This window comes from Eublepharis macularius, chromosome 8, assembly GCF_028583425.1.
Source record: "Eublepharis macularius isolate TG4126 chromosome 8, MPM_Emac_v1.0, whole genome shotgun sequence".
NCBI classification, from domain to species: Eukaryota; Metazoa; Chordata; class Lepidosauria; order Squamata; family Eublepharidae; genus Eublepharis; species Eublepharis macularius.
The window spans coordinates 124,678,105-124,704,747 of NC_072797.1; the positions used below are offsets into that span (position 1 = coordinate 124,678,105).

A 26,643-nucleotide genomic window follows, 5' to 3' on the forward strand; every position below is an offset into this window, starting at 1 on the left:
AGTATAAACTAGAGTTAAATATTAAATAAAGATAAATAGAAAATAATTTTAAATAATAAAGCAATGGCATACCAGGAAAGGACAAATATTTAATTAAATTGGTCTTGTATGTTAACATTTTTCCCTTAAAAATTTCCCTTAAATTGTTATAAAATAGAAATATAAAAAATGGAAATCAAAATGTGTTATAAAATAGCTGTCACAGCAGCGGCCTGAGGTGTGAGTTCCACACGAATCCCGCTACAGGTCAATTTAGGAACTTTTAACATAGGAAAGCATTTTGTTTTAAACCATCCAAATACCAAATTCTGGAGAATGTGAAAGGTTACAAACTGGTTTCTGTCATCATAAATCTTGATCCTTCCCTTTACTCCAGTTAACACAAGAGTTGGTGAAGGGGAGAGAAAAAGCTATATATTCATGGGTACTGATTTTAAGATTTGTTTTTTTAATACTGTGTGGGGCATACAGGAGCCATGTGGCTCTGTCTTTGGGGGGATTTTAATTGCAATTGCAGCACTGGAAAGCTTTAAAACAGGTGTGGTTGTTAATGGCTTTTGCACAGTTGTTCTTACCATGTTATGAATGTATTATTGTATTAATAAAATCTTATTTAAAAACAAAGATCCAGCCAAAAAACAAAGATTTCTGTTTGGGAGGAGAAAGATAACCAGGAGACTAGAAATAAAATTCATACATCAAAATTCTGTGCAAATAAATATAAAAAAAGAAAGCTTTAAAACACAAGGTGTTGGTTGCTCACAAGCTGATTTTTAGGAATTGTATCCAAATGGCAGGATTTCAGGAAAATCCAAGAGGGATTACACAAATACATACAACTACTATTGTTCGACGCATGTATGGACAAATTGCTTGGATTATCGCAGTCTAAGCGAGTTTCACATTTGGTCATGAAAGGAAGACCTTGGGAAGAAGTGAATTTCATGGTGCTTGTAATCTTCACAGCTGTTCACACTGCATTCCAGCAGGTACTGCAACCCAATTGGGCTTTGGGGTACTGAATACACCCTCAAATACATTTTGTATTTTTTTACATGCTTGTCACAGGGTTGTTAAGCACACCTTTTAACTTACGATTCTCTGTTTATTTAGTTGTTTAACCCACTCCTTTTTAACCAAATTGAACAACAACCCTTTTGTTTCTGCAAATCATTTCTTCCAATTAAAGTGCCACCCTTTCCGCTGCTTTACCGAGAGCACCAAATGCCAAACAAAACCATTGGATCATGCAAGGACACTTGGACTTTGTCTTTTTAATATATATTATGAATATATCTTTTACATTATTTTTTCATATCATTAAGATAAATAAATAAACAGAAATATGAGCTATTTGGCAATAAGCATTACACCAAAAATTGGAGAAAGATTCGGTCTATAGATAACTGATTGCATCATTTAAAGAACAGGTGCCACAGAAGAGGGTGGTGGTCTGTTGGCAATTTGAAGAAGGGAACTCTTAACTTTCTAAAGCTTATACTCTGAATATCTTGGTCTCTACGGCGCCACTGGACCTAAGCTTCCACCATAGTCAATGAATTGTGTTTAAACGTATCAGGCGGATATTTGGACTTTGTCAAGTCTGTTAAGGGTGGGGTTCAACAACCAGGAACTTCTCTCTCTGTGACTTTCTGACCTGAACTTGAACACTGACAGCAGTTGTAACATTTTGCTAATTTTGATACTACCCTGTAATGACTTGTTTTTAAAACCTTTTTATACCTTTGCCTTTAGATCTTTAAGCGAGCTCCTCCTTACTTTATCTTAACCTTATACCTCAGGAGGGTTCTGGTCACCACTAACACACTTTTTAATTCCACTCACACAGAGCTTAGGTGTTCCCTACTTTACCCAACCTTTTACCTCTAGAACACCTTCCCTTTTGCGTTTGTGTGACCTGTATATTCCTTACTCCGTCAAAAGGTTTTCGCCTTTGACCTCCTCAGTTTAACTGGTAATATATGGGAAGGCTTGTTATAGATGGTAGTTTAGATCCAAACTATAGAGGTAACCCCCTCACCGAGGAAAATGATCTTGAAATAGCACAGGATTCACATTTAAACAAACAAAAATCATTTTGTGGTATTAATTTGTGCAATAAAGAATATTAAAGTGCTAATGTGCTCTCACTAAAGTAATAACAATCCAAGATACTCCACTACATTAATCCAGGGGTCATTTAGTAGAAAAAGAGCTGGAAGAACTCATTAGCATAACTCATTAGCATATGCCATGCCCTTGACATCACCAGAAGTGTGTCATTAGCATAACTGATTTGCGTATGCTACATCCCCTGACATCACCTGTCCTGGCTGTTTTGGACCCAATCCTGGCCATTCAGGGCTGAAATTGGGCCCAAAATGGCAAAAAGGGGCTGAAAATGGCTGAAAAGGGGCCCACAGTGGTCAGGATCAGGCCGCTGCTGAGTGGGAGAGTGATCCACCACCTATCAGAGGCCTGATCCGGGTCATTTCGGCCCCAATACAGGCCGAAATGGGCCCAAAATGGCCGAGAGTCAGGTGAGCAGGGCCACCTGACATGTGCTCTCTTTGGGGAACTGCCGGAACTGCGTTCTGGTGCATTCCCCGTCAAAATGAGCCCAGCATAAAAATATCTTCCATATAGGAATGCTTGAGGGGGTAATATTCAGGAATGTGAGTATGAATGCTCTACAGAAACAAGGAACTGTTCGGTGTTTAATATAGGCTGGGATTGTTGGAGGTGGAAGGATGCCAAAGAACTGGTTGGAGTGTACTGTCCGTACTGTCCGGGACTGATTTGCTCATAGAGACTGCTGCTCTGTGCGCCCTAAGGTGATTTTTCTGGTACTTGGCCCCTGCTGCTAGGTGCACCGCAGGAGTACAATGTGCATATTTCTTTGCCGCATCTCTAAGTTGCTTCCTCCTTTTAGCATCGGTGTATCTTGCATGACATCTGCCAGGAGGCTTCTTGGCGGCAGCATGAAGAGATGGTTGCGAGAGGTGAGAAGTGGAGTGAAGTGGACTGAGGGAGGGGTGGTGTGGTGGGCACTTCAGCAGGTTCATATGAGAGGTTCACATTGAAATGGCCCCTAGAAAGGTTGTGCACCATCTCCCCATGAACATTTGAAAACTCAGTTGCCATACTGACTTTTACATAAAATCCCTATTCAGGAGTCTTGTACTGTCTTTCTTCAACTGTCTGCAGTTTCCTTTACCTGATTTTTATCTCAGAACATAGAGTTCCACAGCCGACCAATCAGGGAGGGAGGGTGCAAGTGGGCAGGAGCCAGGGCTACAGGAAGATTGGCAACCCTAGAGGGGAAGACTGGGAGTTGTATTTTACCTCAGGACACATTCAATAACTCCCAACAGCAACTGCATACTGTTTAGAATGTTGGGGTGATGACCAGTCAGGCTGCATATGCAAATTACCTAGAAAGGCTGGCCCAATCAGGGAAGAGTAGCTGAGTTGGCAGTTGATGGAGGGTGGGGGAGCAGGCAGCAGCCTGCCAGTAACACTGGGAAGCTGTATCCATATGGGAAAACACATCTGACCCCTTTTTACCCCCTTAGGGGGTGAATTTCTTAAAATCCCTTCTTAGTGAGTGTTTTCATCATGAAAGGAATGTTCTCCCCAAATTTCATGTTTCTAGGTATAGGGGTTTGGGCTGGGCAATTAGTCAGTCAGGATGTTTGTCTTTATATATATAGATTAGTAAAGGATTGATGTAGTAGAATATCTTGGATTGTTATTACTTCATCTAGAGCACATTCACACTTTATTATTCTTTATTGCATGAGTTAATACCATAAAATGATTTTTTTTGTATAAATGGGAATCAATGGTTTTTCATTATCATTTTCCTTGGCAAGGGGGTTACCTCTACAGTTTGGAACTTGGTTGGACCGGGGTTGCCTCTTGATTGGATTTAAATTGTAGTATGACAGTAGTAGTCAGCACATGAGGGTGGTTGTGAGGTAAAAAAGGATCCGTTAAAATGTTTATCTTAAAAGTAGAATTTCTTTATAGGTACACAAGTTTGATGGCTGAAGAATTTTTATAAACATCTGTGTTTCAGAATAATTCTTAAGCCTGGCAGTTTCATATATAATTATATCTGTCTCGGTTATACAGACTAACTTTCCACACATCTTCTTCACTAGCAGACGAAACTCACTTCTCATTCACAAATACATAGATTCAGAAAGGCCTTCCCAACCAGCTCAATCTCTCACTCAGATGTATGCAGACTCTCTCTTAAGTGCACACACAGTTTGCCTGCTTTGACCAGAATAAATATTTTCTCTCAGAAACACACAGACGCCCTCAAGCTGCACACAGCTTCCCTGTTTTGACTAGAATGAATATGCTATCTCAGTACACTCCATCAAAACCGCAGTTCCCTCGTCCGTAGGGTACAGCTAGTGTCCTCTCAGATCGCACTCCATTCACCCATCCAGCCCCCCCTTCTTTCCTCAGAGACCTGTATACAAACCCACAGCAACAACTTTAAAAACACATCAACACGCAGAAACACAAATGTAATTATAAACAAAACAAATAGCAAACAGAAACTCAAACTTAATTATATATAAAACATTACATAACTCAAGGCATCTTCCAGACAGTAGCTGTGATCTTGTTTTTCCTCACCTCTGGTGCACTTTTGGGGAAAGTATTCCATACTTCACATTTTTATGTGGAACTTCTCTGTATGCATGCCCTACCTTCATTTACAGGCCGTACAGTTAGTAGCATTTTTTAAAAAAATGTGTGCCATTGCTTGAGCTTGCAATGGTGTGATCATTGAAAGCACAGCATTTGCACGTGCTGCTATCATCATCACCATCACCACCACCACATTCGATTTATATATCATGCTCAGGGCTCATTTTGAGGGGGAACGCGCAGGAACGCAGTTCCGGAAGTTCACCAAAGAGGTCACATGACAGGTGACCCCGCCCACCTGACTCTCAGCCATTTTGGGCCCGTTTCGGCCTGGATTGGGGCCAAAATGGCCCAGATCAGGCCTCTGACGGGTGGTGGATCACTCTCCCACTCAGCAGTGGCCCGATCCTGACCATTTTGGTCCTCTTTTTGGCCATTTTCAGCCCCTTTTTGCCATTTTGGGCCCAATTTCGGCCCTGAATGGCCAGGATTGGGTCCAAAACAGCCAGGATAGGTGAGGTCAGGAGGTGTTGCATATGCAAATCAGTTATGCTAATGACACACTTCCGGCGATGGCAAGGGGCGTGGCATATGCAAATGAGTTAAGCTAATGAGTTCCTCCAGCTCTTTTTCTACAAAATGACCCATGATCATGCTTCAGGACAACTTAACACCCACTCAAAGTGGTTTACAAAGTATATTGTTATTATCCCCACAACAAACACCCTGTGATGTGGGTGGGGCTGACAGAGCTCTGGAAGAGCTGTGACTGACCCAAGGTCCACCCTGCTGGCTTCAAGTGGAGGAGTGGGGAATCAAACCTGGTTCTCCAGATTAGAGTCCTGCTGCTCTTAACCACTACACCAAAACTGGTGTTTGATGTTATGTTGCTTAATCAGTTACTACCCTCAAAGTCCAATAGCAAATAATACCTTGCATATGAGTCTAGCCTTTGATTGGTTAGCTTTCTCACGTTTGACTGGTTGTTTTTTTTTTTGAAAATTTTTTTATTGGGTTAGAACATTGTTATTTTTACATTACAATCAATTTCCCCCTAATTTTTCGTTTCTAACCCCCTCCCTTTCCCCCCCTTTTGTTGACTTCCAACAGCTTTCCCACCCTCTGTCCCTTTTCCCTTACTTCTATTAAATTCCTCTATCTAAAACAGATATACATTCTCCATTATATTAAGCAGTACATCTTTAACTCCTTTACTTATTATACACCCAAACTATACGTCTTTAGATAAACAATTTATCCCATTTTCCAGTTTTGAATATTTCTATATAAACCTATATATCATAAACCATAAAAATTTCCCACATTTAAATCAAACAATTTGATTTGTTCTCTATGTATTACTCATTTCATCTTTTTATGGTAATTCTATATAGCTCCTCAGATACTCAATCAATTTAAGTTTGACTGGTTGTTTTGATTGACTGTGCTGTCCTTCCTTTGATTTTTTAATTACTGACATCTTAGCTATAATCACGGCCAATTGCAGGACTAAGGGGATCTTGCTTTGGAGTGTTATTATTGCAGAGTTTCTTCAAAGCAACTTTACGCTGCTTTGTCCTGTTAATCAATAAAGAATGTTACTATACTTATTTTTAGATCAAATTCATTACTATTGCATACACATTTTGTTCACAGAGTGCTCATGTGTGTAATGGTTAATACTGAGGCAAATTCTACTTCAGAATGACCTAATCTCCAGTATATTGTGTTAATGCCAGAAATGTTTTTGTCACTGCATTCTGATTTGCGAATCATTACTCATGAATTTGGGTCAGTCATACATTCTCATCTAAGCTGTTGTGAGGAGGAAAGAGAGGAGAGTGTTGTAAACCAGTTAAATTATGTGAGAGTGCAATCCTAAAGACACTTTCCTGGGAGTAAGCCCACTGAAAAGTAGGATTCTGAGTAGATAGGGTTGCCAGCCTCCAGGTGGTAGCTGGAGATTTCCCAGAATTACAACTGGTCTCCAGGCAACAGAGATCAGTTCACCTGGAGAAAATGGCTACTTTGGGGGGTGGGCTCTATGGAATTATGCCATGCCAAGGTCCTTTCCCTTCCCAAACCCCACTTTCTCCAGGTTTCACCCCCCAGATCTCCAGGAATTTCCCAACTTGGAGCTGGCAACCCTAGCAATACCTTTAGGGCATGTAAGATGTAGTTTTATATGTAGGCTTCTTTGTGGTCTCTGCCCTGCTTTGCCAGTATCTCTTTCATTATCATCATATAGTGGCACTCCAGGCTAGGGGCATGTGGAAACGGAGCTCCCACGTGCCTACTATTCAATTACACTTTCTTGACATAATCATAAGGTGCATTTCCTCCCCTCCCCTGTTCTATTTTTTTTATTGCCGGTCTATTTTTCTCATAAGCGAACTCATTCCAGTTTAAGCGAGTTTTCTGACACATTTCACGCCTGTGCGTTACAAAAAAAACCAACCAAACCCCGGCCACAGAATGATGGGGCAGAGCAGGGTAGGCGAGGGTGGAGACGAGGACCATAATTACATATATTGAGAGCGAAATGGCTTCGAGGCGAACGCGAGGCAAGCTGGCGGCCATATTTCTTTGGGTGACAGTCGCCTCCGCTTCGCAGGACTCAACGCGAATAGGAAGCCATATTGGAGAAGGGCAGAGCGAACGTGACGTTCCGCCGGTCGCCCGCAAAACTCGGAGGCCATCTTTGATGAAGGCAGAGACGCTCGGAACGGGCCGGAAGGAATGCCGCATCGGCTGTCATTTTTACTGTGGGCAGAAAGCCAAGGGGATTGGTCCGAGCCGCCTCTGGTCGATTGACCGCTTCCTGTGGGGACGGCCGTGGGCGGCTGGGAGGCCGGGGCGCAGGTGAGTCGGGGGGAGTGTCGGGGCGCGGGGCCTTTGGGGCGGAGAGCGGTGGGTGTGAGGCGGGAGGGAAAGGGGAGCGGCTGGGGCTGGCACCTGGAGGCCTTCGCTTGGGACTGCGGCGGCCCCGTGGCCGGCTGGCCCCTCTCTGTGGATGGAGCTGCCCCCTTGGGATGGAACAACCGGCGCAAACGCGTCTGCTAGTGTGGTTGCCATCCTCCAGGTGGCGGCTGGAGATCTCCCGGAATTACAACTGATCTCCAGACAACAGAGATGTTTATGTCGTTTCTTTTATTAGATTTATATCCTGCCCTCCCCGCACGCAGGCTCAGGATGGCTCACAAGCACTTAAACACAGGTTTTCAATCTAGATTTAAACAGAGAAGACCAATAAATACAAAATTGCATCCATAGGCGTCAGTATATATCTCGGAGGCTGTATTAAAACCATAAAGGGGAGATAGTAGAGGATGGAAACGATCAGTCTCAGGCAGCATAGAGGGGAGAGAATTTATCCCGGGGAAAATGACTGTTTTGGAGGATGAGCTTTATGGCATTATACCCTGTTGAGGTGCCTCCCCTCCCCAAATCCTGTCCTCTCCAGGCTCCACCCCCCAAATCTCCAGGAATTTCCCAACCTGGAGCTGGCAACCCTGTCTCTCAGCCTGGCACTTTTCCACTGAAGGGAATGGTTTTCCTTTGAGGACTGATCACAATTCAACAGGAGGCCCCTGGCATCTTAAAGATTTACAAAATGTATTCTGGCGTGACCTTTCGCAAGCCAGGGCTCGCTTCCTGAGATGTGCATATGCGTAATAAATCCTAAGTGCAGTCAAGTTGCAGCTGACTTATGGTGACCCCTCACTGGGTTGTCAAGTAACAATAATAACACAATTTGTAAACTGCTCTGAGTGTGGCATGAAGTTGTCTTGAAGGGCAGTATAAATTGAATATTATTATTCAATTTATTATTATTCAGGCAAGAGGCGTTCAGAGGTGATTTGCCATTGCCTGCCTCTAGGTAGCAGCCCTGGGCTTTCTTGGTTGCCTCATATCCAAGTACTAACCATGGTTGACTCTACTTAACTTCCAAGCTCAGACAAACTTAGGCTGCTCTGGGCTGTTCGGACTGCTTTGTGTGTCTCTAGAGGTATATTTATGCTTAGAATGATTACAGAATGGTTGGAGTGGCGTGCCTACCTTTCTGTTGCTTATCGTTTTATGTATAAATATACCTCCGTGGATATATGCTTCTAGTAAAGTGCACTGAGACTCATGAAAGGTGACATTTAATTCATTAATTCAAAACATTCATTGGCCACCTTTCCAGCATAGCTCAAGGCAGCTGACAGTAGAAAGCAGAAACACACATAAAACACATCAAAAACACAGTTAAAAACTACCCTTACGTTAAAAAGTGGCTAAACAAAAATCCTAAAAAAGCCCTAAATAAATAAAAAAGCCCGCCTCGACTGCTTCCTGAAGATAGAAAGTGAGAGGAACAGGTGCACATTCCTAGGGAGATTGTTCACAATTATGGAACAGCCTCCCCTGGGAAGTGCGCCTGTTCCCCTCACTTCAGGAGGCAGCAGAAGATGCTGGAATAAACATTGTTAATCTTTAAGTTGCCACTGGACTCCTGTTTAATTTTGCTGCAATGTAATTATTTTTTCCTCTTTACCACACTTACATCCTACCTTCCTCTGAAGAACTCTGGGCTGTATACTTGGATCTCTCTCCTCCCATTTTATCCTTATGGCCAGAGATGCAGGGTAGAGAGTTTTCCAGTGCTTGATGTTTCAATGGAAAATGTTCCATTTCTAAAGATTTGTTAGTTTGTAAAATTAATAGCAATGAGTGGACACCAATGCCAATACAATCTTAGACAAGCTTATAAATTTTAAAGTTGTAACTGATGTTTTTCAGAGATAATCTATAGGATTATCCATTATTGTTTTTTTTTAATTAATTTTAACTGATGTTCACCGCCCAGAGCCCCTGAGGATGGGCAGTTTATAAATCAAATAAATAAATAAATAAATAAAATAATAAAGGTGCAGGAGAGTATTTTATTTATTTGTAAAGGGGGGCAATAAAATCATAAATGTATGAATGCACCTGGTTGCAAATGTGAAATGGGTTTGTGGTGTATCATGCATAGCTTTTTGAGTGTGCTGACAACGGATTTCAGTAGGCTTAAACAGAAGTGGTTCTTAGGGTTGTATAGTTAGCGTGTCAACAGTTCTCGGTTCCTGTGTTTCCCCCCGTTAAAATTAAGCAATATGAAGGAAGTACATGCTGTATTTTTACAAGTGATACTTCAATAAAAATAGTTCCCCGCTAAGAATTTGAATCACGCTTGATTTATTTTTTTTCCAACTGAACTATTTCAGTTCAAGTATTTGTTGCTATTGGGACATAAAATATAACATAGGGTATTTCCTAAATTTTGTTCACAATATAAGTCAAAAAATGGTGTTACATCAGATCACACACTGTTTTTTTTTTTTTAAAGGTAAAGGTAGTCCCCTGTGCAAGCACCGAGTCGTTACTGACCCATGGGGGAACGTCGCATCACGACGTTTTCTTGGCAGACTTTTTATGGGGTGGTTTGCCATTGCCTTCCCCAGTCGGCACTGGAAAACTTTCTGAATCATATTTTCTCAAAAAACCTGAATCAGTGCTCACAACAACCTTTTGAGGTAGTTCAGGATGAGAGTGTACAACTGGCCCAAGGTCACCTAGCTTCATGGCAGTGCCGGGGTTTGAGCCTAACTTGACATTAACTGCTGTACCTGTGCCTCTCTTCCCTTTGAGATATTCCATTCCAACAGAAGAGAAAGCAACTAAAAGGAGAAATGCAGAACTCCTTCAAAACTGAAGAGGCCACTGCCTGTTGAATTTCTCCAAAGGTCCGTATATATATTTTTGAATAAATGAATTGTGTTTCTTGGGAATATTTTGTTTTTCCTCTTGTTAAATGCTCTGTACTCTTTTGTGGCTAGGCCTATCAAGATTTAAGATTTCAGTATCTGGTGTCATTGGTTTAGAATTAAGCAGGAGCTCCCAAATGTTTTCTGATGTTTCTGGAGATCATGAGGTAAGGCCTTCACCCTGTGCTATGTGTCTTGTCATGGAGGGTCTGTTCTGGTCCTTGGCCTCCCCCCTCTATCTATTGTTTGTTCCATGTTTGTTACTTTGATCAGGTTGGATATGATCTCCACAAATTGGAGAGAGATGCTGTTTCCCTCATCTACCCTACTATATTTAGCCCTGTCTGTCTAAAGATGGTAGCTCTTTGCTTGATTTCTGCTCAGTAACTCTCATAATATCTCTGAGCGCCTCAGGAGGTTCACAAAAAATCTTTTGAAATATTGGACCAGAAATTGTGGGCTTTTGGTCCGCTGAGGAACAGCTGCTAATGAATCATATAAGTGAAAAAAATATATACAGTTTCTTTTTCTGGATTTCAAAACAAGGTATGAATGCTTTCAGTCTCAAGGCCGCTTGCCTCAGAGTCAGAAATTCCCATACAGTAGATGCAACTCATTTGACTTCTGGTTCAAACATACTTTCGCTGAAAGAAATGTTTTATGTGGAACAAACAGGGCAAACAGAAACAGAGTTAGTACCCTGCTTCAGGTGGCATTGAAAATAGAGAAGCGACAACAACAACAAAAAATTCTGTCTCTTTCAGGCAAAACTTGAAAAAGTGGAAAACTCCAGCCAGTTAGGTCACCATGTCTGGAATTGGGAACAAAAGAGTGGCGGCAGAGTCTAGCCCCTCAGGGCCTCCAGAGAAGAAGGCTGGGGTTGAGGACTCGGGGACCACTGTGGAGACCATTAAACTTGGTGGTGTCTCCTCAACGGTTTGTGTTTATTATTTATTTATTATATTGGATATTTAGCCTGTCCTCTCCACAAGCAGGCTCAGGGCAAGTTCCAATCAGAACAGACAATACATAATAAGTATCATATAAAAACACAATTAAAATCTCAATGTGGCATCTAATTAACTTAAAATGCAGCAACTGTAACCAGAACCTCACAGGACGGGTCAGGAGGAGAACTGCCAAAGAGTCACCAGAACAGGAGGCCAAAAAATAAGGGACCGTCTGCCTCAGCCATAAGCCTGGTGGAACAGCTCTGTTTTACAGGCCCTGCAAAACTAACAGATCTCACAGGGCCTGGATCTCAGTCGGAAGAGCGTTCCACCAAGCTGGTGGCAGCACTGAGAAGGCTCTGGCTCTGGTCAGGGGCAGACGGGTATCCTTTGGGGCGGGGACCACCAGCAGATATCGACAGAGGAACGTAAGGCCCTCGGGGATATAAGGGAGGAGCCAGTCCCAAGGATATGCTTGTCCCAGTCTGCTTAGGGCTTTGAATGTCATAACAAGAACCTTGAACTTGATCCAAAACTCAACAGGTAACCAGTGCAGCTAGCATATTTTTCTTCTGCCCTCTTTCACTACTCCCTAGTGAATTAACTGAGAGGATAAATTCTGTAGTGTGATAAAATGTTGCTTTTAGTCTCGCCTTGACTCCAGTGGTTGCTCGGGTAAGCCGGTTGGGTGGCTAGAGGCCTGATTCTTGCTTTAGCGCCTTCTTTGTCTCAGATACAGATAAGATACATTATTGACTGATCCTTTATGCGTATATTCTTGCACGTAAAAAACCCTGTAGCATCTAGGTTAAAATCTTTTTCTTGACCTATTGGGTTTCTATGTGGAGCGCTTTGTTTATTTGGAGGGAAATTCAGTTACATGACCTTCCAGTTGGTGTCCCAGCCTCTGACGCAGATTTGTTACCTCAGTGAGAGAAGTGCCTTCATTGCGATACCTTGTTGACTGCAGGAAGAACTGGACATTCGCACCCTACAGACCAAGAACCGCAAGCTGGCAGAGATGCTGGATCAGCGGCAGGCCATCGAGGACGAACTGCGAGAGCACATTGAGAAGCTCGAGCGGCGGCAGGCCACGGACGATGCTTCTCTGCTGATCGTCAACCGCTACTGGAGCCAGGTCTGCCGCCTTGTCTCTTTTGCTGAGCTGTTCCCGTAATGAATTGTGACTCCTCAGATTAAGTGAAGGGTTTCTTTCTTCCCTTTCAGTTTGACGAAAACATCCGCATCATTTTGAAACGCTATGACTTGGACCAAGGCCTCGGAGACCTCCTGTCGGAACGTAAAGCCCTCGTCGTGCCGGAGCCAGAACCTGATTCTGACAGCAACCAGGAACGTAAAGACGAGAGAGAGCGAGGTGAAGCTTGGGCTCCTGCCTGCTTTTTAAAATTAGAAACCTATAAAATACATTCCAAAAGTCAGCAAAAGGATTCATCGCTGAGCACAGTCTTTGTGCATGTTTCTTCATATTGAAATCTTATTTCAGCATTGATCTTTTGTCCCTGATCATTACAAACCGCAGTTTGATGTAGTGGGTAAGAGTGGCAGGACTCTAATATGGAGAACCGGGTTTGATTCCCCACTCCTTCGCTTGAAGCCAGCTGGGGGACTTTGGGTCAGCCACAGCTCTCTCAGCCCCACCTACCTCACCAGGTGTTTTGTTGTGGGGATAATAATGACATACTTTGTAAACTGCTCACAGTAGGTGTTAAATCATCCTGAAGGGCGGTATGTAAATCGAATGTTGTTGTTATTAATTCAGTGAAACCTGAATTTCTTTCACTGCACTGTAGCGTGAGGTGCTTCAGAAGAATCCAGGAGGTGTGTCTTCAGAGAGCCCTTGCTCAGATGTCTTCAGGGAGTGCCCTAGACCAGGGCCATATTATTCATCATAAGCCTGACTAGACTGAAGCCTAGGGGCCCTGCAAGGACTAGGGGCCTGCCAATTTCTTTTGCTGAGGCACTGTTACCTGTGCCCTAGGGCTCCAATGGTTAAAGGCACTTTATACTCTGCTTATAGGGCTATGTATGGTGGTCTAGCACCTATTGTACTAGGGTCAGGCTCTCAGCTGTAGTGGGGTGAAAGATTGAAGTGCCAGAGGGGGCCTAAAATACCTGAAAGCCTAAGGGCCCGACCTTGGCTAATGCAGCCCTGCCCTCAACCCCTTCTCTCCCACCTCCAATGGCAGCCATTTTGTCGTGGTCCCCACTGCATATTAAAATTCCTAAAGTACCCAGAAGCTCAAAAAGATCGGGGATTTGTGGTGTAATGTACATAACATTGATTTATTAGTGTGCATATACTAGTGGAAACTGTATACATTATATGGGAAGGCACTTGTCCGGTGCGCATGTTACAGTGAACACATGTACAGCTTGCATGCGCCTTGCATGTTCCCCAAATAGCATGAATCATCATTCTCTTCTCTCCATTTTGTCTTCACAAGAAACCTGTGAGGCGTGTTAGGCTGGTAGAAGTGGTCTAGGATCAGCCATTAAGCTTCAGTGGCAGAGCGGGGATTTGAGTGGCAGGACTCTAATCTGGAGAGCCAGGTTTGATTCCCCACTCCTCCACTTGAAGCCAGCTGGGTGACCTTGGGCTAGTCACAGCTCTCTCAGAGCTCTCTCAGCCCCACCTACCTCACAGGGTGATATTGTCATGAGGATAATAACAACATACTTTGTAAACCGCTCTGAGCGGGCATTAAGTTGTCCTGAAGGGTGGTATATAAATCAAATGTTATTATTTATATATTATTATAGTTTCTGCAACCATATCTCTAGACTTGGTACACTACACTGTTTCCAATTCTTAGCAATTAACGTTCTAGTCTCTACCAATAAATAGATACCACTGATTCTTGGGTTTTTCTGCCCAGTGATGTAAAAGGTATATATTTTTTTCTTGCAATACTCTAATCCCTTTCTGAATCCTATTCCATTAATCTTTTATAATACAACACCACATAGGGACATAAGAACCGGTATTGTTTTCACATCTCCAACACACACCTTTAATGTTTGGAGACATTTTTGCTTACCTGCCAGGTGTCTTATTACCATCCATAAATTACCTTTAGGCATTTTCAGTGATTTCTACATCTTGAGGCATACTTGTCTAAAGAATACTTGTCCATAGATTAAATGACCCTGTTTTAAATCGATTTCCCAACTTTGTGATTGGATTATGCCTTTTCTTGCAATGCCATTTTACAGTAACTTTGATACGCCTTTAAGGAGGTCGGGAAGAATGGTCTTTTTGGGTTTACGGGAGTTTTGGGATCATTTGTGCTTATTTTCTTGTGTTGCTGTTTCCTAGGGGAAAGATTTGAGCCTGCATTCTCCTTTCTGGCTACCCTGGCCAGCAGCACCAGTGAGGAAATGGAATCCCAGCTTCAGGAACGCGTGGAGTCTTCCCGCCGCGCAGTCACTCAGATTGTGACTATGTATGACAAGTTACAGGAGAGAGTGGATATGCTGTCCCATAAGCTGAACAGTGGAGGTATGCCATATATCCAAGACTCTTTCACCTAGGTTAAACAAACTCAGGGCGTTGCACATACCTGGCAAAGGATGTTTGACGGCTATATGACAGAAGCAATATTTGAACAAACCTTATTCCTTTGAAATTGGCCTAGTAAATAAATGATGATTTATGGGACTTCTGCAGGTGTGCTGCACAAGTAGCAAAAGCTGCCAGAAGAAAATAATTTTGATTTACTCATTAAACTGTTCCCACAATGCCCACCGGGCCGTTACATAAGCTGGCATAAACCGTTGGCGAGGCTGGTGCAAACCCATCTTGTCTAGTGATCTGGCTAACTCTTCCTCCAGCGATGCATGTGTTTTGCAGCGTTCTTATATGTAGATTGATGGTTCAGGGTGTCAGGGAGGTCCACCCTTTTCTGTACTGGGCCTTTTGCTTCCCTACGGCACTTTCTCTTTCTGTCGAATAGTCCCGCACAAGACCTTGATCGATGTCGGAACTCTTAGTGCAGGTTGAATCTGCTGTTTCTCTCTTCGCCATCGTCCTTGGGAAAAGCAGGAAGTGTTTATTCAGCTTTTCATTCTGGCTGTTGAGCTGTTACACTCTCGCCCTTTTGCAATTCTATTTCATTACAAAGAAAATGTATTTAGGGAAGTACACAGTGGGGTAGACCCAGTGCAGTGTTCAGGCCGGTGCAAGGGAGGGTTTTCTATATTTTGGGAGGATGCAGCATAAAAATAGGACTTTGTAAATAAATGAAAAGGTGGGGGGGAGGGGAAATGACCTGATTCAAGACTGAATGTTTTCCAGGAGGCACAAAGTGTTTGGAGTCAATTAAAGGAAATAAAGGATGGCTGGATGATTCTGTTAGGTTTCCAAGGCCTTATACAATATTGGAAGGGGATATTTTAGGGCGGGGTGGATAGGGCAATTTCCAGTTTCTCCCCCGCCCCCTGCAGTGATTACTTGTGGGCTTCCAGCTTGAATCTTTTACAGTTTCAGTTGCTCTTCCTTTTTTCTATGTAACCATCATCTGTGTCTTACTATTTGTATCAAGAGATCGACATTTCCGATTTTATATATTTCTGCTGCAGATCTTAAACCAGTGATACTCACTTAGTGGCTTGGGATCCACCTGTGGCTTTTTGAAATGCCACCTAGATTCATAGAATCATAGAGTTGGAAGGGGCCATACAGACCATCTAGTCCAACCCCCTGCCCAGTGCAGGATCAGCCTAAAGCATTTCTGACAAATATTCATCCAACCTCTTCTTGAAAACTGCCAGTGAAGGGGAGCTCACCACCTCCCTAGGCAGCTGATTCCACTTTTGAACTACTCTGACCGTGAAAAAGTTCTTCCTAGTATCCAGCCGGTACCTTTGTGCATGTAATTTAAGCCCATTGTTTTGGGTCCTACCCTCTGCTGCCAACTGGAACAGCTCCCTGCCCTCCAAATGACAGCCTTTCAAATAGGGAAATAGGGAAGACAGCCTGAAAACCTTCCCAAATACTTAAAGAGAGCAATCATGTCCCCTTCAATCTCCTCTTCTCCAAATGAAACATTCCCAAGGCCCTCAGCCTTTCCTCATAGGGCTCAGTCTCCAGACCCCTGATCATCCTTGTCGCTCTCCTCTGGACCCTCTCGATTTTGTCCACATCCTTTTTGAAGTGAGGCCTCCAGAACTGCACACAATAAATACTCCAGGTGCGGCCTGACCAAGGCAGGATAGAGAGGGGCTATGACCTCCTGTGATTTCGACACTATGGCCCCTTTGATACAACCCAGGATTGAATTGGCCTTTTTTGCCTCTGCATCACACTGACTGCTCATCTGTGGCTCTTCTGAGCACTGTTCTTCAATATGGCACATGCCTCATGTTTCAGCAGTGTGAGATCAATGGAGTTTGTGGTTCCTGCCTAGAAACAACTGCTGTTAGAGGAACAGCTAAGCAACATGCCTCCCTGTTAAGCAGTTTACCAGGAATGGAAGTAAATGTGGCTCATTTGATTGATGGTAATTGTGAATATGGGTATCCGTGAGTTGTGGCGTGAGTGTCGCTGTCTTAGACTCCCTTGGATTGGATAGACCCTAGAATGGATCTTATAAAGGTTTTCCTTCATGCGCTGTCAAATTTAGCTTTGAAACCTTAAGAACTAGAAGCTTAAAGCAGTTCCGAGGATACTGCATTCTGCACTTTAATTGCATATACACAATCCTGATAGATAGCTTCCAGAGGCTTGTGTCCAGTGATCCCTGAGAGGTTTAAAGCTCACTGCACAAGACTCTTCCTTCTTCTCACTGAACCTCTGCAGATCCTGGGTGTCGGGGGATCTCATGAACAGGGTGAGGGTCTCCACCGAGTGGAGATTGGGGGAAATTTACTTCCCCTTCTGACTGAAAAGTATCCGCAGAAAATGATGGCAGAATCCAAACCAATACTTTTTACAGTCGTGTCCCAATGCCCTTCTTCCGCTAGATGTATCTCTGATGGAGGAGGCTGTCCAAGAACTGAACTCCTGCCTTACAAACGAGAACAGACGGCTACAAGAACTGGCGGATTTGCTGCAGGAAAAGCACCGCGCCATGTCACAAGAGGTACAAGGGTGTGCGCTGAAACAGCACGGCAAAAATGAGGTGGTCAACCAACAAATTAACTGGCATGTTTGCAGCAGGTCCCTTCTGCTACTTGATATGCCAGGGAAAGGGGAGAAGTTGTTGATGATTGGAGGTGTGCATATCAGCAGCGAGATGAAGGGTCTGAGTTGCCATAGTTGATTGCTTTTCTGTCCCGTCCTTCTCCAAGGAGAGGGGCCTGGGTGAGGCACGTCTCTGTACAAGCCTGTGATGTAGTTGGGCAAGACATTATCTCAGCAGAAGTCTTATCTAATTAGCAGCTGTCCCCAGTCCAGGGCCAATGCTCTTTTCATACCACATTGATTCTCTCTTGTGTGTGCCTTGGTATCATCGCAGAAAGCACTAAGTCTTCTGGGAGGAAACTCTGGCTTGAGGTTGATAAAAGGTAGACTGTGGATTATCACTTGTAAACTCACTGGTAAGGTGTGGTTTGCTGCTACGTGAAAAAGCTTATGTTGAACCTTGGACTTGAGTGTTCCTCTTCTTTCCTGTGATGACAAGAGCAGGTATTTCATGGTAAGATATGATGTGGGTTTTTCCTGTAAATCAGAATTCCAAAGCAATATTGGTCCATTGTTTGAAATTCTGGGTTGCAGAAATGTGGGAAGTGCAGAGTAAGAGGTAATTTTGTAAAATTCATATGTAATTACAAGTCCAGAGACTATTCCCAAAAGCAGTACTTGGTGATACCGCAATTTCTTTAATTTTATCCTAAGCTAGTTCAACATCTTGTAATAGGTGAGGAATCCTAAATCCTCAGTAAATCCTTGGTGATGAGACTCACACTACTTGAATTTTAATTCAGTAGTGTCACACTGGAGACTGAAACGTTCTTTCACTGTTTCTGAATATTGCCGTTTGTAATTTCAGATTTATGTCCTTCTGTTCTTGTACTACGTAAAGAGCAGAAAAGCATTGCTCTCCTATCACCTTAGAAGATGAGCAAGTGGATGAGCCCAAGGCAGTTGAACTGATGTTATTAGATCCTGCAATAGTATTTCCTGAATGGATATGGGGACAAAGTTACTAGCTTTGTTCCCATATCCAGTCAGCGCCTGGTCATGGCTTTGTGTCTCCGTTCGGTAGCCTATTGGTGTTGGTAAGGAATTGTTTTAAGTTGAGTGGCTGTATATAAGCAAGAAAAGGTCTCTTACCCAAGGCATGATGAGAGAGAAATATGATTGCCAGGATTTGTAGATTATGTGAGATGCATTGGCATCTATAGCAACAGATTGACATGGCTGGACTGGTACCCAGAAAATAGCCTACTAAGAGACAGGCCCTAAAGAGGTTCCAATTGTTACCACGTACAGTTGCCCACTCGGACTACTCCCATGCATTCCCCCGCCAGCTAGAAAGCTGAAATTTGGTTATATACACAGCCCAAGGAAAGTCTGAAAGGGCGACGTTTTTATTTCTAATTATCAGAACTTGCTTTTACAGTCAGGCCAGCATTTTATGGCCTGGGATGACAAGTTAGGCTGTGTAACTCTCTTCCCCTTGGCATTTGAGCTAGCTTGGAGTTGGAGATCATTTGTAATGGCAGCTGGGGGATCGTTTGAAAACAGAACACACATTAATATTTATATGGGGGTACGGAGATTTTCATTGGCAGCTTGCAAAAATATCTCTGTAAGGTAAAATTCGTAGCATATTCAGTCAAGGTATTCATGTAAAATACATTTTTTTTAAAAAAATCCACTTGGGGTTAAATGTGCATGAAGAATAAGTAGTTGTTCCCCAAGTGGATGTGAAGAACACCATTTCTTCACCATTCACATTTCATTTGCTCCAGTTTTCCAAATTGCAAGGAAAAGTGGAGACGGCGGAGTCTCGCGTGTCTGTGTTGGAAACCATGATCGATGATCTGCAGTGGGACATCGACAAAATCCGCAAACGAGAACAACGGCTCAACAGGCATCTGGCAGACGTCCTAGAACGTGTAAGCACCGGGGTTCTTAGCAGCAGTGCTATGATGGGAGTAATCCGGGCTTTTTTTCTGCGAAAAGAGGCGGTGGAACTCAGTGGTGGAACTCAGGACCACACAATGATGTCACTTTGGGTCAGCTGGAACAAGGAGGGAGTTTTTTAAAGTTTAAATCGCCCTCGGCGAAAATGGTCACATGGTTGGTGGCCCCGCCCCCTGATCTCCAGTCAGAGAGGAGTTTAGACAGCGGCGATCTAAACTCCCCTGTGTCTGGAGATCAGGGGGCGGGGCCACCAGCCATGTGACCATTTTCAAGAGATGCCGGAACTCTGTTCCGCTGCATTCCAGCTGAAAAAAAGCCCTGGGAGCAATAATGGCAAACATTTAATTCATCCCTTACTTTGATATCCTCACATTTATATCCACCCTTCCTGCACACTTGGGGGAACTCTACGTAGATTCAGTTTATCCCAGTTTTTATTCCTTGTAATAACCTTGCTAAGTAGACAAGGCTAAAAGAGGGTGATTGGCCCAGGGTCACCCAGTGAGTTTCATGGGCCAAGCAGGTATTCAAACCCAGATCCATTCTTTAACGTCTTTGTAAGAGGAAGTGGGAGGGACCTGATAAATTTGGGTTGGTTTCATTTTATTTTTTGTATCCTTATTTTGGTTTACCACAGTCACTCAAGCGGCTCACAAAACGTAGCCATTCCATCATAAAAGCTTATCATTTCGTATTCAGAATCATAACACAAAAGAACGCGCAATAAGAGAATTAGGTTGGGGTGGAGAGAGAAGGAGAAGAAGAGAACAGGTGGAAAAATGCAATTCTGAAATACTAAATTGAACATATTGATGTATAATTTTATAGTACTGAACTTGATAAACAAAACAGCTGCTTTGTGGGACAGAGGGGTTAGTCTCTAGACTCTAGCTGGGTAGACTATAGGTAGACTATAAAGGTAGATTATAAATAACATAAACGAATAAATGAAATGAAAGGGCTGTCCTCATCCACAATTTCTTGAAAGTAAATTCCATTATGCTTGGTGGTTCTTATTTATGAGTCAGCTTATATTGGATTGATAGGACTGAACCAGCTGTAGGTTTGAAGCTGAAACTTCTTAATTTTTGTTTTTTAAAACTGCCCCTATGCATCGTCTTCGCAGGTGAATTCAAAAGGATACAAGGTGTACGGAGCAGGGAGCAGTCTCTATGGCGGCACCATTACCATCAACTCTCGTAAGGTGAATCTTTTGGTTATTTGGGAGGCTGTGATGCCAGGGATAGCTGAGTGAGGGATGCCAAGAGGAATCTTAACTTTGGAGTTCTTCTGCCTTCTCCTGTACAGTTTGAGGAGATGAACTCAGAGCTTGAGGAGAACAAGGAGCTTGCTCAGAACCGCCTGAGCGAAGTGGAGAAGCTGCGGCAAGATTTCGATGAGGTGACAGCTCAGAACGAGAAGCTGAAGGTAGCGGAGGCACACTTCCTTTTCCTGAATTAAAACCAGAGGTGTATGTCCCTCTTGGAACCCCCTTCTTCCTAGTTTGTTTACTTGTGTTTAGTATATTTATTTGCTACTTTTATATTAATTTAATAGTTAAAACATAACCAGACAAAATGACACAACCAAAGTAAAAAGACACTCATGTGTTCTGTAAAAAGCACCAGAAGTGAAATCTACTAATAAAATGTCCTCCGTAAAATCTCTAAGAAAGGGTCTCATCGACGAGACAAAATAACACTCAAATTACACGGGTAATTTGAGTGTATTTTGTAATTCGAGTGTATTTGAGTGTAATTCGAGTGTTATGTAATTCGAGTGTAATGTCTTGCGTGGTTTGACCCTCAGCCAGTATTGTAATTAGTAAAACTATAGAAGATTATAAAAGCAATTTAAAAAAATTAAAAGCCTGGGGGGAGAAGAAAAGAGTTACCTGTTTTTTAAAAGTCTAGTAAGATGTCACAAGCTGGGCCCCTGCAGGGGTAAAGGATACATGTTTTTAGTCTTTTAAGGTGTCTCTGGACTTCTCTTTTATTTTGCTATAGAGTTTAGGAGGCTACCGAAAAAGTCCCAGATTTGTTTTGGTAACAAATATAAATGAGGCATTTTCAGAGGAACTTGTGGTGTGAGACACTACTCTGAGTGGTTGATTAAAAGGAAGCAAGCTCAGAGTAGACACTCATGCAGAGATGCAAACAACAGCTTTCTTTACAGGGTTGGTAATTCTGTCACGTCTCCACATTGTGAGTGATGGAGTGCTCTAGTCGGGTGTAAAAGGCCAGAATTTAACCTTCCCTCTAGTGAAGGTTGAATGAAAGATGAAAAGTCCAGGGCAGTAACTCATGCAGGGGGGCTACTTCTGCAGGCAGGTACTCTGGATTCCAAGAGCCTTTCATGATTTTGTTGATTCTGATTCTTGCAGCCTCCTAGTGAGGTCTGTACAAACTTGCCTCTTTTCTCTCGTTTTCTTAACTCTTCAGAAATCTTTTAGAAGCTTTGTTTAAAGATGCCTCAGACTGAATTTTTAATTTTGTTTTGAACACTGTTTTGGCTTTATTGCAGTCATTCTTTTCAGCTTTCTAACCACAATTGTAGGTTGCAGTGTAGTCCATTAAAAAAAAAATCCAAACACAGTGGCTATATCATATATTTTTTTATTAGGAGCAACCAGGGGTCATTTCGTAGAAAAAGAGCTGGAGGAACTCATTAGCATAGCTCATTAGCATATGCCACACCCCTTGCCATCACCGGAAGTGTGTCATTGGCATAACTGATTTGCATATGCCACACCCCCTGACATCACATATCCTGGCTGTTTTGGACCCAATCCTGGCCATTCACTGCCAAAAGTGGGCCCAAAATGGTCAGGATCAGGCCGCTGCTGAGCGGGAGAGTGATCCACCACCCGCCAGAAGCCCGATCTGGGCCGTTTCAGGCTGAAATGGGCCCAAAATGGCCGAGAGTCAGGTGGGCGGGGCCACCTGACGTGACCTCTTTGGGGAACTACTGGAACTGTGTTCCTGTGCGTTCCCCCTCAAAATGAGACCTGGGAGCAACTAAAATAACACAAAACTGCCGGCTTTTGAGTCCACCACAACTATTCATGAGGCTGGATGTTCAGTACAGAAAGAGGAGAGGGTAGGGAGATGTTTCTTTTTTTTTTAATTTTTTATTTTTCAGTATACTACACAACACTACAATAACACTACACAAGACTATCACGAGGAAAGGGAAAGGATGAAGAGAAAGGGAAGGGGCGGGGAAAAGGGGACATAAAGGGAAGGATAAACTACATTCAACACTACACTTCAATGTTTTCCCTTCATACTGCCATAATAGAAAAAAAATAGCTCAATAAAATGATGGGGTGGTTAATCATACAGATTACACATTTCAAATTCTAATTAAACTTTCCTCCCCCTTCTGGGTCCCGGACGCAATTCTCTCTGTGCAACCGCAGCTGCGGTGCTCTCCCCCCCCCCCCCCTCAGGCTTCTCCTTTTCTTCGTTCTTGGTACACTGGAATTCCGGGTTTTTATCCTCAAAATCCTTTAGTTGATCTTCTGATAGTATCTTATAGGCTTGATCTTTATGTCTAAACCATATTCCTTCCGGAAGTAACCATTTATACTTTATTCCATGGTCCCTCAGAAGAGCTGCGAACTTTCTGTACTTAAAACGTCTTTTCCGGACTAGAAATGGAACGTCCTTTAAAATCTTGACTTTAAGACCCATAAAGTCCAAATCCGCATTGTATGAGTTATATAGGATAGTGTCCCAAATCTTTTTAAATGAAAAGTCAATAATGATCTCGCGAGGCAGCTGTCGCTTTGTTGCATATTTTGAAGAAGCCCGACGGACCTCCAAAATGGCGCTTTTAACCTCTTCTTTAGTTGTCCTCGCGGGTGTCGCCAGTAGTTCCGAGACCAAATCCCACAGATCCTCATTTTCCTCCTCTTTCACATTTTGGAGACGCAAAATTGTCTGCGTTCGTTCCACCTGTAGCCCGATCAGCTGGTTCTCCACCAACTTCAGCTCTTTTTTCGTAGCCTTCACAAGTGACGCACTTTCCAGAGCAGACTTCTCTGCCCCCCCCCCCGCTACTTCCTTAATGGTTTTCACTTCGCTTTCAATTGAGCCCACCCTTTGATCAGTTTCGTTCAGCTTGTCAACAAAGGGTTTTATGGTTTCCACCACCGCCCTGCACACCAACTCTTCGAGCGACTCTCCCTTCTGCAAGGTAGCCGAGATTGACTTACCGAGAGCGGGAATTTGCTTCTTTGCTGCCATTTTGGGGGGGGGGGGGGCGCCAGCCAAATCCTGGAACTCACCGAAGGGGAAGAGCGAGTCTTCTTCAGATCAACCTCTCCTTCACAAACGCTTGTAGAACAGAAGGGATTCGCTTGTTTACAGGCTTCCGCCTGTTTCTTTTATTTGCCGTTTCTCGTTGCCCGGCGGCACTCAAGGCGCCGCGCACGTCTGCCGGCCTCCATAGGGACAAACGGGCAATTCCCCCCCCCGCATTGATTCCGGGAGGTTCTTCCCGCAGCGTCCCGGACCCTGCCTCCCTGACTGGGAGTCCTGGGGGCTAATCCTTGCAGATCAGCCGCCCGGTCAGGGTTCCCGGTCGCTTCCTCCCGGACCTGCCGAGAGGAGCGTCCGGCATGGCTGAGAAAGCGAAACCGAATCGGTAGGAAGATGTTTCAGGGCATGTTGGAGAAGCCCCCAGTCTGCAGGTTTCAGGGCCTTAAAACGGAGATCAGGATTTCGTGCAGGCTTAATTGGGTTAGGTACTGTTTGGTGCAAAACAGCTTTCTAGGGGCACCAAAGACCTACTGGAAGAGAGAAGCAAACAAACGGCCACATTCTCTTTGAGAATGTAAAAGCCAGCAGTTTATCAGACATCTCAACTGAGTGCCGTCCCTAGCAAGGCAAAGAGCAGAAGACAAAAATGTGGTATTTATGTTAATGAAGCTGGATATTGATTTTTTCACTTAAGAGTTGATATAAACCAAATTGGGTTATATCAAAGAGTTGATATAAACCAAATTGGGTTATATCTAGTGGTTGGAGGGTGAGTGGTCATCATAAGCAAAATCCCATCTTCCTAAATGATTTAAATGTGGCATTTCCCCAAACAGTCAAAATCTGTAGGTAGCTTTGTTGGTCCACTGATAAAATTCTAAAATATGCAAAGGAATGCCAGCCTTTTATTAGGGGTCTCCAAAATCTCAGAAAACTACCCAGCAAGCGTTTGAGTTTCCCAGAAAGTGTCTAAGAGTTTTTGATGCAATGCTGTCACCATGTGGCCAATGAAGAAGCTGCAGAGAGAATTCCTCCTTTTATCAGCTTGACGTGTAGATCAAGTTTTGTTTTGCGCAGGGGAACCGATTTCAGAGTATTAAATGTTTGTGTCGTTTTGGGAAGCATGCCCACGATTCACATCTTTGTGTCTATAAAAAGAAGAGAGGAGGGGGAGCTGGTAACTTTCCTTTTTCCATGTGTTTTTTTAGAAAAAATCCATGGTGTAGACTGAAAGCTGGTAGGGTGTAGTGGTCAGAGTGCCAGCCTGTGACCCAGGAAACCAAGGTCCAAATCTTTCCTCAACCATGAAGCTCACCGGGTAGCCTCGAGCCAGTTATATTATACTTAGTCAAGCTTGTTCCCTGACCTGGATAGCCCAGGTGAGCCTGATCTTGTCAGATCTCAGAAGCTAAGCAGGGTTGGCCTTGGTTAATAATTGAATGGGAGACCTCCAACAAAGACCAGGATTGCAGAGGCAGGCAATAGCAAACCACCTCTGATAGTCTCTTGCCCTGAAAACCCTGCCAGGGGTCGCCTTAAGTCAGCTCTGACTTGAGGGCACTCTCCACCACCACCAAGCTTGTTACTTTAGAGGGATATTATGAGTATGAAAGGGAGGAGAAATCTTACAAAGGTGTTGTGATGATAAAGAGGCAGGGAAACTGTGTATGCCACCTTGGTTTCTTTGAAGGAAGGTCAGGATAAAAATGCTTAGGTAGATAAGCCCAGGCAAACTTTTAAATAATTTTCCATGCCTTACTCATATCCCAAATACAAAATGTAACACTCTAAAGGTTTTTAGGCTGTCTTCCCTTGATGTTGACATGTTTTTTGATAACTGTCTCTCTGAATTGGCAGGTTATCTTGCCTAAGGAGCACCAGATGGTTTGTTCTGTTGTGAGATGGAGTTGTTGCGAAAGAAAGCAGAAAGCAGAAAACCTCCTAATACAACCAGTAACTGAAAAGCCAAAGCTCAAGGAGATCAAAAAGGGTTACAATGAAACACCATGTGAAACATACACAGAATGTCAATTTCAATCTTCTATTTCACATAAACGATTTCCAATTCATACATACAATAAGTCAGTCCCATTCCCAATGATCTCCTTGGGCTTCGGCTTTTCTATTACTGGGTGAAAGAAAGCAGGACAACAGATTACTTGTTCATTTGCACTTAAACTACTTCGCATCAACTACTCTAGGAATGCCTTTTTGGATTTTCCCTGCAGAGTAGATGTGATGTACTTGAATGTTGGGGGAATGAACCATGAGCTTCCCCCTCCCTCAAGCACAGAATATTATTATTGTTATTGTTTGGTGTGTACCAAGGCTTACAAATAAATTGTGTTTCAGCAGACCCTACTCACATCCAAGAGTCCTTTGCTAGGTCTCGGTTCACCTCTCATTCTTGTGTCTAGTGAGGGAGGGGAACTGGAACTTTAGCCTAATACTAAACCACAAGGAAGAAATGGGCACTGACTAGATTCACATGTGAACTGGGCTGTAGTGTCCAGTCGTCATATAAAGACTTATCCTCTCCCCAGTCTTCAATAAACTGGCCTGTTATAGATTATAGGTGCTAACTAGAAAATAAGGAGAAATAATCTAGCCAGCAGCTCTTAACTTCATACTTTTAAGCCTCCCAACCTACATCCTTCCAAAAGTGGGTTTTTTTGTGCCTAATATAGCCCACAGGGTTATTCTGAGGATAAAACGGGGAAAGGGAAAAGTGTGTACACCACAGTGAGCGTCTTAGAGGAAAGAAGGAAAGTGTAAGACGATGGTCAGAAAGTGATCTTTGGTTTTGAGAGTAGTCGTCGTGTGCAAAGGGATGACGTCTAAGCATAACCTTCAAA

The 26,643-nt window shown here is 43.3% G+C and overlaps 1 protein-coding gene across 1 annotated transcript in view; it reads left to right on the forward strand.

Moving 5' to 3' along the window:
• Positions 1-7,460: 7,460 nt before the first annotated feature.
• RNF20 (ring finger protein 20) overlaps positions 7,461-26,643 on the forward strand; it is a 38,571-nt gene continuing 19,388 nt past the window's right edge. The window contains exons 1-10 of the mRNA XM_054986523.1: positions 7,461-7,533; positions 10,348-10,442; positions 11,228-11,399; positions 12,384-12,551; positions 12,641-12,788; positions 14,751-14,933; positions 17,396-17,514; positions 19,349-19,495; positions 20,650-20,727; positions 20,832-20,951. Of these exons, the coding sequence (XP_054842498.1) occupies positions 11,271-11,399; positions 12,384-12,551; positions 12,641-12,788; positions 14,751-14,933; positions 17,396-17,514; positions 19,349-19,495; positions 20,650-20,727; positions 20,832-20,951 (1,092 nt within the window). The 5' untranslated portion in view covers positions 7,461-7,533; positions 10,348-10,442; positions 11,228-11,270. The remainder of the gene's footprint in view (positions 7,534-10,347; positions 10,443-11,227; positions 11,400-12,383; positions 12,552-12,640; positions 12,789-14,750; positions 14,934-17,395; positions 17,515-19,348; positions 19,496-20,649; positions 20,728-20,831; positions 20,952-26,643) is intronic.